The sequence below is a fragment of the Enhydra lutris genome, unplaced genomic scaffold, assembly GCF_002288905.1.
Source record: "Enhydra lutris kenyoni isolate GAN:26980312 unplaced genomic scaffold, ASM228890v2 scaffoldscaffold108, whole genome shotgun sequence".
Lineage (NCBI taxonomy): Eukaryota > Metazoa > Chordata > Mammalia > Carnivora > Mustelidae > Enhydra > Enhydra lutris.
Window position 1 is genome coordinate 211,797 of NW_019154192.1, and position 14,068 is coordinate 225,864.

The 14,068-nt window shown below is 43.9% G+C and overlaps 1 protein-coding gene across 1 annotated transcript in view; it reads left to right on the forward strand.

Annotated features, from left to right (window-relative positions):
* The window catches only part of LOC111139456 (oral-facial-digital syndrome 1 protein-like), a 51,500-nt gene extending 39,144 nt beyond the window's left edge, over positions 1 to 12,356 (forward strand). Inside the window, exons 12-17 of the mRNA XM_022491720.1 lie at positions 159 to 250; positions 661 to 850; positions 1,784 to 1,914; positions 9,350 to 9,461; positions 11,142 to 11,747; positions 12,238 to 12,356. Coding sequence (XP_022347428.1) covers positions 159 to 250; positions 661 to 850; positions 1,784 to 1,914; positions 9,350 to 9,461; positions 11,142 to 11,747; positions 12,238 to 12,356 — 1,250 coding nt within the window. The remainder of the gene's footprint in view (positions 1 to 158; positions 251 to 660; positions 851 to 1,783; positions 1,915 to 9,349; positions 9,462 to 11,141; positions 11,748 to 12,237) is intronic.
* The last annotated feature ends 1,712 nt before the right edge of the window (positions 12,357 to 14,068 follow it).

Genomic DNA, 14,068 nt, shown 5'->3' on the forward strand with positions numbered 1-14,068 from the left:
GCTTGTCTGCTGACTTTTTTTTTTTTGGCCCTGACATTTGCTTATTTAGATAATGGAATAGTAGTCACTAGAGCAGATTTATGGGCCATAAATTATTAAATGATTTTATATTCACTAGGAAAACATGATGATGTTAATTGGTTGGCTCTTTCTTTCAGAAAAGGCTATACACTTGCAAGAGGAGCTCATTGCTATTAATTCAAAAAAGGAAGAACTTAATCGTTCAGTGAATCGTGTCAAAGAGCTTGAGGTAATTGTTAAGCCTGTTGTTTTGAAACAGACATTAAGACAATGTATGAAACTTCAATTTTAGTCATATGTAATTTATCTTCGTTTATCCTCTTGATGTGTTCGGACTGTTTATTCCGTGACTTTGTTGAGCCCTTAGTTGCATCCGGAAAATGGGGTAATGATCAGAAGCACTAGCTTTGCAGGACAGGGTTGTACACGGTAGCAGCTGGATGAACTTCCCCCTGGCCCAGCGCTAGGGCAAAAGATGACTTGTACTGCGGGAGCTGGGGTCTTGTTGCAGAGAACCAGACTTCTGTCAAGGGGCCTTAATTCAGTGGTGACGCCCACCTCTGGGCGGCCCGCCAGCTTACACGGAGGCAAACCTGTAAAGTCACCGTTCAAGTACTGGTTTTTCTGTTTCAATTGCAGCTTGAGTTAGAGTCTGTCCGAGCCCTGTCTTCGGCAGTAACCAAGCAGAACCATCTGCTGAATGAAAAGGTCAGAGAGATGAGTGACTATGCGCTCCTGAAAGAAGGGAAACTGGAGCTTCAGGCACAAAATAAATTACTCAAACAACAACTGGAAGAGACTAGAAGTGAAAACGTGCGTCTCCTAAACCGTAGGTCTTTTTTTTCTAATTGGCATGGCTTTGTAATTGCTATTAGCTTGGTATTCTGAAAGCACTTTGTCCTGTCAGGGAAGCTTCAATTGGGAAGATTTTATAAAATTAAGATTCTTGAATCGGAGTTAGTTTTTGCTTGCTGCTGCACAGTTGTGGCACTAAGACACAAGAGGGTCCCCAGCTCCCCTTGCCCTCTGAACCCTCCCGGCCAGTGGGGACACGATCAAGCGCTTGGAAGGAGGGAAGAGCGAGGTTGAGGTGATTGTGATCCCTTCTCCATCTCCTCCTTGCGGAGTAGCCCTGGGCTGGCCCTGGGCCTCAGCAAAGTGAGATTCCTGACGCTTCACCAGCACCCTGTGCCTGCTCGCTCTGTCCAGCTCTGGGAGTGCCTCCCTTCCCGACCCTCCAGGTCTGAGGACTGATAACCGCATGGCTGCAGTACCAGCCCAGGGAACTGCGCCACCCTTTGTGGCCCCCCTATGTAATTGTCTCTTTATTAAAGGGTCTTCTGATGGCCCGTACTGGGAACACCATCTGCTTGCTTTCTGGACCCTGAGTGCCGCTAAAAGAGGCACAGGTCGAATTGGACCTAGGGGCCATCACAGGCATGCTTTGACAGAGCGTTCTTTCTGTGCCTCTATGCAGAGTAGAAGAGGGAGGTGATCATTCATGTTCATTTGAGGATTTGAAGGAGTCCTTGTACTGGGAGTAGAACTCTGAAGAGTGGTAGAGTTTGCAGTTATGTGCACTAAATTCTTTTGTTCTGAAATTGGTGATTCAGGATTGCTCTTAGACCATTTAGTAAAACTAATGTTAATTGTGTGCATACAAAGAAGGGGCAAAACCATCTTAAAGCCTCTTTAGCTGCTTTTGTGAAGGGAAATGAGAAAACTTCAGGTTGGTGATGACCAAGCTTTTTTACCTCCATAGGTATAGGTCAGCCATCTCCTGAGCTGGCGGTTTTTCAGAAAGAACTGAAGAAAGCAGAAGACGCTATTGCATTTGAGCATAAGGAGTTCGAAAGCCACAAGCAGGCTTTGCAGAAACAGCTGCAGAGTGAAGTGAGTATTGCTCTGCGCTCACCCGGTGTCAGGGTGGTGCACTTTGTGGGTGTGTAAACTCGGTGTGCGTCACACCAGCATAAATCAGATCTACTTTAACATGAGAAATTCCCCCCATATGCGAATCATTCCACCAGTGTTCTTTCTCATCTGAGAAAATTCTTGAGTGATTGTGACATTATATTCATAATAGTGATACAATCAAGAAGAAAGTAAACTCCCCTACACACATGGTTTTCCAAGTCGTGATGGTGCCCATTGTTCAAAGTATCCTTTGATCCTCACCCTGCGACTTAATATTGCCTGTCTCCTGTCTGGGAGTAGCTGCTGTGTGAGACAAGTAAAGAAGGAGCTAGAAAACTTGTTAGCAAGTTCTTATTTTTTTTTTTTTTTTTTTTTTTTTTCATTTCTTTTCAGTGTAACAGTCTTCACTGTTTTTGCACCACACCCGGTGCATGCAATCCATGCCCTCCTTAATACCCACCACCTGACTCCCGCAACGTCTCACCACCCACCCCTTCAAAAACTTCAGGTTGTTTTTCAGAGTCCATAGTCTCTCACGGTTCACCTCCCCTTCCAGTTTCCCTCAACTCCCTTCTCCTCTCCATCTCCCCATGTCCTCCATGCTATTTGTTATGCTCCACAAATCAGTGAAGCCATATGATAATTGACTCTCTCTGGTTGACTTATTGCACTCAGCATAATCTCCTCCAGTCCCGTCCAAGTTGCTACAAAAGTTAGGTATTCATCCTTTCTGATGGAGGCATATGCTCCATCGTGTATATGGACCACATCTTCCTTATCCATTTGTCCATTGAAGGGCATCTTGGTTCTTTCCACAATTTGGCGACCGTGGCCATTGCTGCTATAACATTGGGGTACAGATGGCCCTTCTTTTCACTACATCTGTATCTTGGGGGTAAATCCCCAGTAGTGCAATGGCAGAGTCATAGGGAAGCTCTATTTTTAATTTCTTGAGGAATCTCCACACTGTTCTCCAAAGTGGCTGCACTAACTTGCATTCCCACCAACCCTGTAAGAGGGTTCCCCTTTCTCCACATCCACTCCAACACACATTGTTTCCTGTCTTGCTAATTTTGGCCATTCTAACTGGGGTAAGGTGGTAACTAAATGTGGTTTTCATTTGAATCTCCCTGATGGCTAGTGATGATGAACATTTCTTCATGTGTCTGATAGCCATTTGTATGTCTTCATTGGAGAAGTGTCTGTTCATATCTTCTGCCCATTTTTTGATATGATTATCTGTTTTGTGCGTGTTGAGTTTGAGAAGTTCTTTATAGATCCTGGATATCAACCTTTTGTCTGTACTGTCATTTGCAAATATCTTCTCCCATTCCGTGGGTTGCCTCTTTGTTTTGTTGACTGTTTCCTTTGCTGTGCAGAAGCTTTTGATCTTGATGAAGTCCCAAAAGTTCATTTTCGCTTTTGTTTCCTTTGCCTTTGGAGACATATCTTGAAAGAAGTTGCTGTGGCTGATATCGAAGAGGTTACTGCCTATGTTCTCCTCTAGGATTCTGATGGATTCCTGTCTCACGTGGAGGTCTTTTATCCATTTTGAGTTTATCTTTGTGTACGGTGTAAGAGAATGGTCGAGTTTCATTCCTCTACATATAGCTGTCCAATTTTCCCAGCACCATTTATAGAAGAGACTGTCTTTTTTTCCACTGCATATTTTTTCCTGCTTTGTTGATTATTTGACCATAGAGTTGAGGGTCCATATCTGGGCTCTCTAACTCTGTTCCACTCATCTATGTGTCTGTTTTTATACCAGTACCATGTTGTCTTGGTAATCACAGCTTTGTAGTAAAGCTTGAAATCCGGTAACGTGGTGCTGCCAGTCTTATTTTTGTTTTTCAAGATTTCCTTAGCAATTCGGGGTATCTTCTGATTCCATACAAAAAAATTTTAGGATTATTTGCTCCAGCTCTTTGAAAAATAATGGTGGAATTTTGATCTGAATGGCATTAGAAGTATAGATTGCTCTAGGCAGTATAGACATTTTAACAATGTTTATTCTTCCCTTTCAAGAACATGGAATGGTCTTCCATCTTTTTGTGTCTTCTTCAATATCTTTCATGAGTGTTCTGTAGTTCCTCGAGTACAGATCCTTTACCTCTTTCGTTAGGTTTATTCCCAGCTATCTTACTGTTCTTGGTGCTATAGTAAGTGAAATCAATTCTCTAATTTCCCTTTCTGTATTTTCATTGTTAGTGTATAAGAAAGCCACTGATTTCTGCACATTGACTTTGTATCCTGCCACGTTACTGAATTGCTGTATGAGTTCTAGTAGTTTGGCGGTAGAGTCTTTTGGGTTTTCCATATAAAGAATCATATCATCTGCAAAGAGATAGAGTTTGACTTCTTCCTTGCCAATTTGGATACCTTTTATTTCTCTTTGTTGTCTGATTGCTGTTGCTAGGACTTCTAATACTCTGTTGAACAAGAGTGGGCATCCTTGTCGTATTCCTGATCTCAACGGGAAGTCTGCAAGCTTTTTCCCATTGAGGATGTTATTTGCTGTGGGTCTTTCATAGATAGATTTTATGAAGTTGAGGAATGTTCCCTCTGTCCCTATACTTTGAAGCGTTTTAATCAGGAACAGATACTGGATTTTGTCCAATGCTTTTTCTGCATCAATTGAAAGGACCATGTGGTTCTTCTCTCTTCTCTTTTTGGTTTGTTCTATCACATTGATTGATTCGTGAATGTTGAACCATTCTTGTAACCCAGGGATGAATCCCACCTGGTCATGGTAGATAATCTTTTTAATGTGCTGTTGGATCCTCTTTGCTAGGATCTTGTTGAGAATCTTAGCATCCGTATTCATCAGTGATATTCAGTGATATTCATCAGTGGATTTTTCAATTCTCCTTTTTGGTAGGGTCTTTGCCTGGTTTGGGGATCAGGGTAATGCTGGCTTCATAAAAAGAGTTTGGAAGTTTTCCTTCTGCTTCACTTTTTTGAAACAGCTTCAGGAGAATAGGTGTTATTTCTTCTTTGAAAGCTTGGTAGAATTCCCCAGGGAATCCGTCAGGTCCTGGGCTCTTGTTTTTTGGGAGGTTTTTGATCACTGCTTCAATCTCGTTACTAGATATTGGTCTATTCAGGTTGTCAGTTTCTTCCTGGTTCAATTTTGGGAGTTTATCATTTTCCAGGAATGCATCCATTTCATCTATGTTGCTTAAGTTATTCGCATATAATTGTTGATAATAACTTCTGATGACTGTTTCTACTTCCTTGGTGTTAGTTGTGATCTCTCCCTTTTCATTCATAATTTTAATAATTTGGGCTTTCTCTCTTTTCTTTTGGATTAGTGTGGCCAATGGTCTATCGATCTTATTGATTCTTTCAAAAAACCAGCTTCTAGTTTCATTGATACATTCTATTGTATCTCTGGTTTCTACCTCATTGATCTCTGCTCTAATCTTGATTATTTCCCTTCTTATGTGTGGAGTTGGTTTGATTTGTTGTTGATTCTCTGGTTCTTTAAGGTGTAGAGACAGCTGGTGTATTCTGGATTTTTTAGTTTTTTTGAGGGAGGCTTGGATGGCTAAGTATTTCCCCCTTAGGACCGCCTTTGCTGTAAACCATAGGTTTTGGACCGAAGTGTCTTCATTCTCATTAGTTTCCATGAATTGTTCCAGTTCTTGTTTGATATCCTGGTTGATCCAAGCATTCTTTAGCAAGGTGGTCTTTAGCTTCCAGGTGTTTGAGTTCCTTCTGAACTCTTCCTTGTGATTGAGCTCCAGTTTCAAAGCATTGGGATCTGAGAATATGCAGGGAATCATCTCAGTCTTTTAGTACCAGTTGAGTCCTGATTTGTGACTATTCTGGAGAAGGTTCTTCTTCTCCAGTATGTGGCCTATTCTGGAGAAGGTTCCATGTGCACTTGAGAAGAATGAGTATTCTGTTTTAGGGTGGAGTGTTCTGTATATATCTATGAGGTCCATCTGGTCCAATGTGTCATTCAATGCTCTTGTTTCTTTATTGATTTTCTGCTTGATCTGTCTATTACTGAGAGAGGAATGTATTCATATCAATATGACTCTTTATCTTGATTAACAGTTTTCTTATGTAATTGGCTGCTCCCATATTGGGGGCATAGATATTTACAATTGTTAGATCATCTTGGTGGATAGTCCCTTTAAGAATTATGTAGCGTCCTTTTGTATCTCTGACTAAAGTCTTTAGTTTAAAATCTAATTTATCTGATAGAATCGCTATCCCGGCCTTCTTTTGAGGCCCATTGGCATGAAAGATGCTTCTCTATCCCTTCACTTTCAGTCTGGGTGTATCCTTAGGTTCAAAATGGGTCTCTTGTAGACAACATATGGATGGGTCCTGTCAGTTTATCCAGTCTGCAACCCTGTGTCGTTTGACAGGGCATTTAGGCCATTCACATTGAGAGTGATTATTGATAGATACGTTTTTATTGACATTTTGTTACCTTTGAAGTCTTTCTTTCTGTAGATTGTCTCTATATTTCTGTTCAATGCTGTTCTTAGGACTTTTCCTCTTTTGTAGAACCCCCCCTTAATATTTCCTGCAGTGTTGGCTTGGTGGTCGCATAGTCTTTTAAGCCTTGCAGGTCTTGGAAACTCTTTATCTCTCCATCCATTTTGAATGTCAGTGTTGCTGGATAAAGTATTCTTGGCTGCATGTTCTTCTCGTTTAGTGCCCTGAATATATCTTGCCAGCCCTTTCTGGCTTGCCAGGTCTCTGTGGACAGGTCTGACATTATTTTGATGGGCTTTCCTCTGTATGTAAGGAGCTTCTTTGTCCTAGCTGCTTTCAAGAGGGTCTGCCTACGATTATAATTCTTCATTATTGCTCTTAGGTGTCTTGAGGACTTTTGAGAATCTATAATCTTTGGGGGAAATTGTTCTGCCTCTAGTATATGAATGCTGGTTCCATTTGAGATATTAGGAAAATTATCATGGAGAACTTGTTCCACTATATCTTCTAGCCTTCTTTCTTTCTCCTCCCCTTCAGGGATTCCAATAATTCTGATTTGGGAATGTTTCATGGCATCATTTATTTCCCTGATTCTGTTTTCCTGACTTCTAAGCTGTTTGTTCCAGGCTTCCTCCTGATCCTTTCTATCTGTTTGTCCTCCAGATCACTAATTCTATCTTCTGTCTCAGTTACCCTAGCTTTGAGAGAATGTAGATTAGATTGGAACTCATTGAGAGCACTGTGAACATCATCCCTGGTGACTTTCAGTTCTGCCGTGACATAGTGAACATCATCCCTGGTGGCTTTCAGTTCTACCCTAATCAATTCTGTTTGGTAATCCATGGCTTTCTCCAACCTAGCTATAGCCTGGTTAATTGTTAGCCTGATTTCCCTTTCTGACATATTGTCTATGTCGATAGCCATTAGCTCTGTTGCACAAGGCCCATCCTCTGAATTTTTCTTCTGTTGGGCATTCCTCCTCCTTGTCATTTTGGTGAGAGATGACTGAATGGATGTAGCTGGATGTATCGACTGTGGTGCAGTCAAGGTGCACCCTGGAACGCTTCTGAGAAATCAGGAGTCCCCACCCAAATGAAAGAAAAAAGAAAGAAAGAAAAAAGAAAAGAAAAAGAAAAAAGAACCCCAAGTATAAGATTTATATACAATCAGGACAAACCCAAATACACAGAAACACTGGTGGAAGAAAAAGATGGGAGAGTGGTTATATATTCTCAGTGTGGGCGAGGAAGGTTATTTTGATTCTTCCTGGATGTATTGTGATATCTTTGTTAAAGGACTCAACTTTCCTAAGATAAAGGGGGACTAAAAATTGGTTTACCTATAGGGGTAGCATTGATTGGGGAAAGGGGGTTACTTTTCAGTTTAACTCTATATGAATATGAAAAAATAAAAATAAAAAAATAAACTAAACTAAAATTTAAAAAAATCTTAAAAAATAGAAAAGCGAAAGAAAAACACGGGTATATGTATCAAAAAGTTCAGGTTAAAAGGTTATTATGGAATTTGATGTACTTGACATTTCACTGTGATGGTAAATAGATTAAAAAATTATTTATATAAAAAAAATGAACCAGAATATTGAGAACGAATTAAAAATAAAAGTTGTATCTGTGAAGTAGTGGTGGTTTCTCTTGTCGTCTTTTTGTTTTCCTTTTTTTTTTTTTCTTTTTCTTCCTGGTTGGTTTTGTGGGGGAGGGTCCTGCCATGTGGGTTTTCAGTCAGTGATGTTCCCTGAGTTAAGTCCTCCTGCCCCCCTCAAGTGGGTGGGCTCTCAGGAAACCGGTTTTTCAGGATTTTGTTCTCTGGAGGTTTTTATGTTTGTTTATTCTTTTTTTTTTTTCTCTCTCACCTTGACAGCTTTTGATGGTTTTTGGAGGTTTAGAGGAAAGCAAACTGCACCCTGACCTCCCTCTCAGAGAAGCCTCAGTCTGTCCCCTCTAGGTGCTGCGGAGCACTTAAGTTTCCCCTCGGCCATTGGCAGAGCAGGTTCCGAGTCGTGGTCCCTGGTGACACAGGAACTCCTGCTTGTACCCAAAACCATGACAGCGACGGCTGTCTGGGCAGGTCCAGACCACCAGAGAGGTTCCAAGCAGCTAACACACCTGAGATTTTCCTGCTGGCTGAGGCTGGGAGTGCCTGGTCTTTCTAGGTTGGAAAGCACCGGCCTGGCGCCTGCGCACACCTCTCTCGGGAGGGTGTGGGGCGCGCATATCTCAGCCTCTGATAGCACAGCACGGCCTGTGCTTGGAGACTGCAAAAAGGCTATGCTTCTGCTGTCTGGTGAGGCTCCCAGCCCCTCATGGGACCCCACGCGCTCTCAGGCGTGCTGGCGGCTCAGGGACCAAGACCTGGTTTCTCCGCGCACTCTCTCTGGCTCAGCACCAGGGGCGGCTGTCTTGGGTCTGGGGACTTAAGCCCCTGTCCCTAATTGTCCCGATTCCCACAATTTCCCCCTTGATCCTTTGCTCTTTTTGAGTGCTTTCAACCAGACTCCAAGTTAATGCTGGTCCCCAGACGCAGGGCACTCTCAGATTGGGGTATTACTTTCCAATCGGTTGCCTCTGGTGGCTCCCTCCCCCTTTTGTTTATCTTCCGATATCAGTCTGACGTTCCCACTCCCCTTTACCTGCCCAGTGGTGTCTTTTGCCGCCATAGAGATCTAGACTTGTATAATTCTGATCTCAGGCTGATTTCATGGGTGATCGTAGTTCTTTGGGGGTAATCAGCTCACTTTAGGGTACAGGTTGAAACGGCGCCTCCTCCTACTTCCCTGCCATCTTGTCTCCTTGTTAGTGTGTTCTGTGGTTTCATGGGTACAAACCTGCTCAGAATTGGCAAAAAAGATAAAGAGAATAATTCAGAGAAGAGAATTGGTCCTTTTGAAATAAGCTGTGATTTGTCTTATGTTCATTTCTTTTCCTTCCCAAAATCTATTCAGATCGAACATTCTGCACAACTGAAGGCCCAGATACTTGATTATGACGACTCCGTAAAGAGGTTAACTATACAGGTTGCCGATTTGAAATTGCAACTGAAGCAAACCCAGACAGGTCAAAGACATTTTTAACACGTGTGTGTGTGTGTGTTTGTGTGTGTGTGTAAAGCTTCTGATGTTTGTGAAAACGTAATGATGATTATTCAGTGAACTTTTAGTAGTTCTCTTAGCAGGGGAAGAGTTATAGAAATATGTCTCAGCTGAGAAGTAAAACTTCTATTTCAGGACTAGCAACCAGGTCCTCCGCTCCAGTGACCTGCTTTCACAGGTGCCCCGTGACTCAGGAGAGGTGTGGTAGTGACACAGAGGTCCCCAGATTCATCCTGAACCTAGGCTTTCCTTTTTTGCATGTGACCCTGCCGCAAAGACCAGTTGACTTATCCATGGTGTGATGTGTCCCCGGGCAGACATGCACTCGCGTGCGAGAAGCAGGGTGGTCAGTAAAACGAGCATCACTGCAAGTGGATCCAGAAGCGCTCCTTGTTTTGGGTCTCCATGGTGAAGTCCATTCTCTAACCCTGAGCACACTCCCTTGAACTTCCTTGGGCCTCCGTGTCCTCACTGTGTAATGGGGCCAGGAGTGGCGCTGGGCCGCGTGGATGAAGATGAAGCGAGATGGGTGGCAGTACGGGGCCTGGGACACACATGACACTGAGTGGGTGGTTGCTGCTGTCATTTTCTTACTCCCAATTTCACCGCTGTGCATGACGTCCACCCCTTCCTAATTCGTAACAGGGATGCCGAAGCTTCTGCACCTTGTTTCACTGCTTGCAGGCACAAAGCAGGTTCCTCCTTGTTACCAGTGGGCGTGCTTTCTTGTTTCTTTGTTCCAAAACCCCCTCCGTCCCATTCGCGCTCTGTCCTGGTTAGGCCCTTGTTCCCCCCCACCCCCACACAGGTTTTCCCTTTACTCATTTCTACTCTTGCCTGCTCTTCACTGTCTCTCCATAATTCTGTTTGCTGCACTGTCCACAGCTGTAATTCTGGTGACCTCATATCATGAAAAATACTTCAAGAAGGTAGAACCTTTTGAACCCCCCCGTGGCACATTGTGAGCCTCTGTCCCGGCGGCGTCCTCAAGGAGGCGTTGTGTGAGAGGTAGTGGTCCGGAGTGCCGGCTTTGCCCTGGGCAGTGCCAGCGGCTCTCCACCTTGCTCACTGGGTGAGCCAGCCTCAGTCTCTGCCCTCCGTCCGTAAAATGGGAGCAGTGAATGTTCTTGGCCCACAGCATTGTCGTGACTGCATGTCCTCCTTCCCTTATCGGAAACTCAGGCCGGGGCTGTGGCCTGTGGATTTTGCCACAGCCCTGGGGGTTCTGCGCAGCAGCCTGCAGTGAAACACAGTAATTACTTCGCAATCGAATGGATGAATATTCATGCTAAGTGGAATAACTGAAGATTGTAAATGTGTTTATGTTGGTTCAGGTCAAGCTTTTCAACCAGATCAGTTGGGCTTTGCCACCAAATAAGTTAGGAATATATTTTCAGTTTTCAGGGCTTTTTTAGATTTCACGATAGTGGTAATGGATTGTGAAGTAATATCATCCGTAATGAAACGTACATATATAACCTTTTCATAAATACTAATACTGTCATGACTGCAGCTTCAGAAACTAAGGTGGAAGCTTGTCCTTAATACTGCCTTTTGTTTTTGAAAAATCATGATCTCAATCTATTTTAACTCTCTTCTCTGCCTTTTCCCGTCAATTCTCACGTGGTCTTCTTGGAACCCGCAGTGCTCGAGAACGAAGTGTACGGCAGGCCCAAGCAGTCTTTGATCGAGCAGTCCGTCAGCAGACTACTGAGTGGCAAGACGGCGGTGCCTTGTGATGCAGATGTAGGCGGGGATTTCTTAAAAAATACTCTCGACCAGGAAAGGCCGATGGTGGGTATACCAAGGATCATAGGTTACCCAAATGCAAGCACAGAGAGCAGTTCCCGCGATTCTGACCTTGAGTTTGTAGCCAATACCAAGGCCAGGATGAAAGAGCTAGAGCAAGAGACTGAACGTTTGGAGAAAGCTTTCCGAAATTACCATCGAAGAGTTAGTCAACTCCCTGCTAAGAGCCCTTTAGCAGCCAAGAGCCCACCACCCCTCCACTTGCTAGGAACACTCCAGAGCATCGATTCGAATTCATCCCAAAGACGCACTTGTGCCGAGGACAGAGTTATCTCCAAGCAGCCTCTGGTGGGCACCCCTAAAGAGGACAAGAGCAGCACCTCGGAGGCATGGGCGGGCAGCATGGCCTCGAGGCCACACAGGGACACTGCCTCCAGACGCCTCTCCTCCACTCCCATTCCCAAAGCAAAAAGGAGCCTCGATGGTGAAATGTATCTGGAAGGTGAGTGGCTGCCGGGAGGGTTGCAGGAAGCTCTGGATTTGCTCTGGTCCTGGGAAGGCCTCTTACCTGAGTCTGAGTGCAGCCTGCCTGAGATGGCAGGAAGGAGCAGGAGCCAAGCCTGGGGTCGCCTAAGCCCCAGCATTGCTGTCCTCTCTCTTGACCTGCCTTTCCTGGTTAACAGGGGCATCTCCTTTAATGTGTGGGGTTGCTGTGGGCAGTGGTAGTGTCCTTTCCTAGCAATTTCCTGGGCACGCAGACATGTGCAGAGTGACAGTGGCTTTCCCTTTACCGCTGGTTACTTGGGTACATTTTATTGTTCCTACTGTAGTTTCATTTAGGGGCTTGAATCGTTAGTTTGGTGAGATCACTTATGTCATACACAGCTATTTACAAGGATAGTAGAACTCATTGTCAGAGTAATAGAACTGTTTGGAGACCATGTTGCTGTCTTCTCCTTGCAATTCTTAAAGTGAAGCCTTCTGCCCCTTAGGTCTGGGCCGATCCCACGCGGCTGACCCCAGTCCTTGTCCCAGACAGCCTTCATCTGCTGAGTCCAGGCACAGCACTGCCCTCCGTCCACTGTCCAGCCCTCCAGAGCAGGCCAGGTAATACCACCTTCCGCTGGGCCTCAGCTGAGTCTAGTGAGCTGCTTGGGGTCTTACCCTGGGCTCGCTGGGCTTTTCTTTGGTAGTATAGAATCAGTAGTTAGGTTGTAAGATGATGTGTGATTTTTGAGAATGATCTAAATTACCTGGGTCGGGGGTGGGGAGGAACATTCTTTTTAGTAAAAAAGTAATTTCTATTTGTTTGCTAAACTTGGCATGTAGGACCTACACTCTACTATCAGTAAACAGCTTCATACTTCAGAATAGACCCGGTTAACGGAGATAAAACAAATGGACCAAATCTGCAAAAACAAATTCAGTTTTAACTTAAAACAATTTCACTATCTCTAAAAAGTCATATAAAAATATTTTGGGGGGCTCCTGGGTGGCTCAGTGGGTTAAAGCCTCTGCCTTCGGCTCAGGTCATGATCCCGGGATACTGGGATTGAGCCCCGCATTGGTCTCTCTGCTCAGCAGGGAGCCTACTTCCTCCTCTCTCTATCTGCCTGCCTCTCTGCCTACTTGTGATCTCTGTCCGTCAAATAAATAAAATGTTCTAAAAAAAAATTTTTTTTGGCGTTTAAATATAACAAGGTTCCAGTCTCTTTTTATACTTGAGCATAGTTGACAGACAATGTTACATTCATTTCAAGTATAGAGCATAGTCAGGGGACTTCTCATGTTACGCTCTGTTCCCCACAGTTGGAGCTCAGCCTATCATCATACGTCGTTGTTGCACGGCCCTTGACTGTATTCCCTGTGCTATGCCTTCTATTCCCATGGCTTGTTTGTTTCATACGTGGAAACCTGTACCTCCCCCTCCCTTCACCCATCTTGCTCATCCCTCTGCCCCCTTCCCTCTGGCAATCATCACTTTATTTTGTATTTATAGGTCTGATTTTGCTTTTTCTTTGTTTATTCATTTCTTAAAAGATTTTATTTATTCATTGTAGGGAGAGTGCACATGAGTGGGTGGGAGCAGAGGGAGAGACACTCTCAGGCAGATTCTGCCCTGAGTGTAGAGCCCATTGTAGGGCTCTGTCTCACAACTGTGAGATTGTGGCCTGCACCAAAATCAAGAGTTGGGTGCTTAACCGACTGAGCCAGCCAGCGGCCTCTGTTTGTTCATTTGTTTTTCAGACTCTACATGTAAGTGGACAAATACATGGTATTTGTCTGTCTCAGTCTGATTTATGTCGCTTAGCATAATACTCTCAGGTCTATCTTTGTGTTGTTGCAAGTGGCAAAAATCTCATCCTTTTTTATGGCTGAGTAATACCCCATTATGTATAGCTATGTATGCACCACATTTTCTTTACCATTCATCAGTTGTGGACACTGGGGTTGCTTCCATATCTTGGCTGTTTTAAATAATGCTGCTGTAAGCATAAGGGTACATGTATCTTTTGAGATTAGTGTGTTCCTTTTCTTTGCATAAATGCCCAGTAGTGAAATTACTGGATCATATTGTGTTTCTGTTTTTAATTTTTTAAAAAAGATTTTATTTATTTATTTGACAGAGATCACAAGCAGACAGAGAGGCAGGCAGAGAGAGAGGGAGAAACAGGCTCCTTGCTGACCAGACAGCTTGATACAGGCCTTGATCCCAGGACCCTGAGACCATGACCTGAGCCCAAGGCAGAGGCTTAACCCACTGAGCCACTCAGGCGCCCTGTTTTTAATTTTTTGAGGAACCTTCATATTGTCCACAGTGGC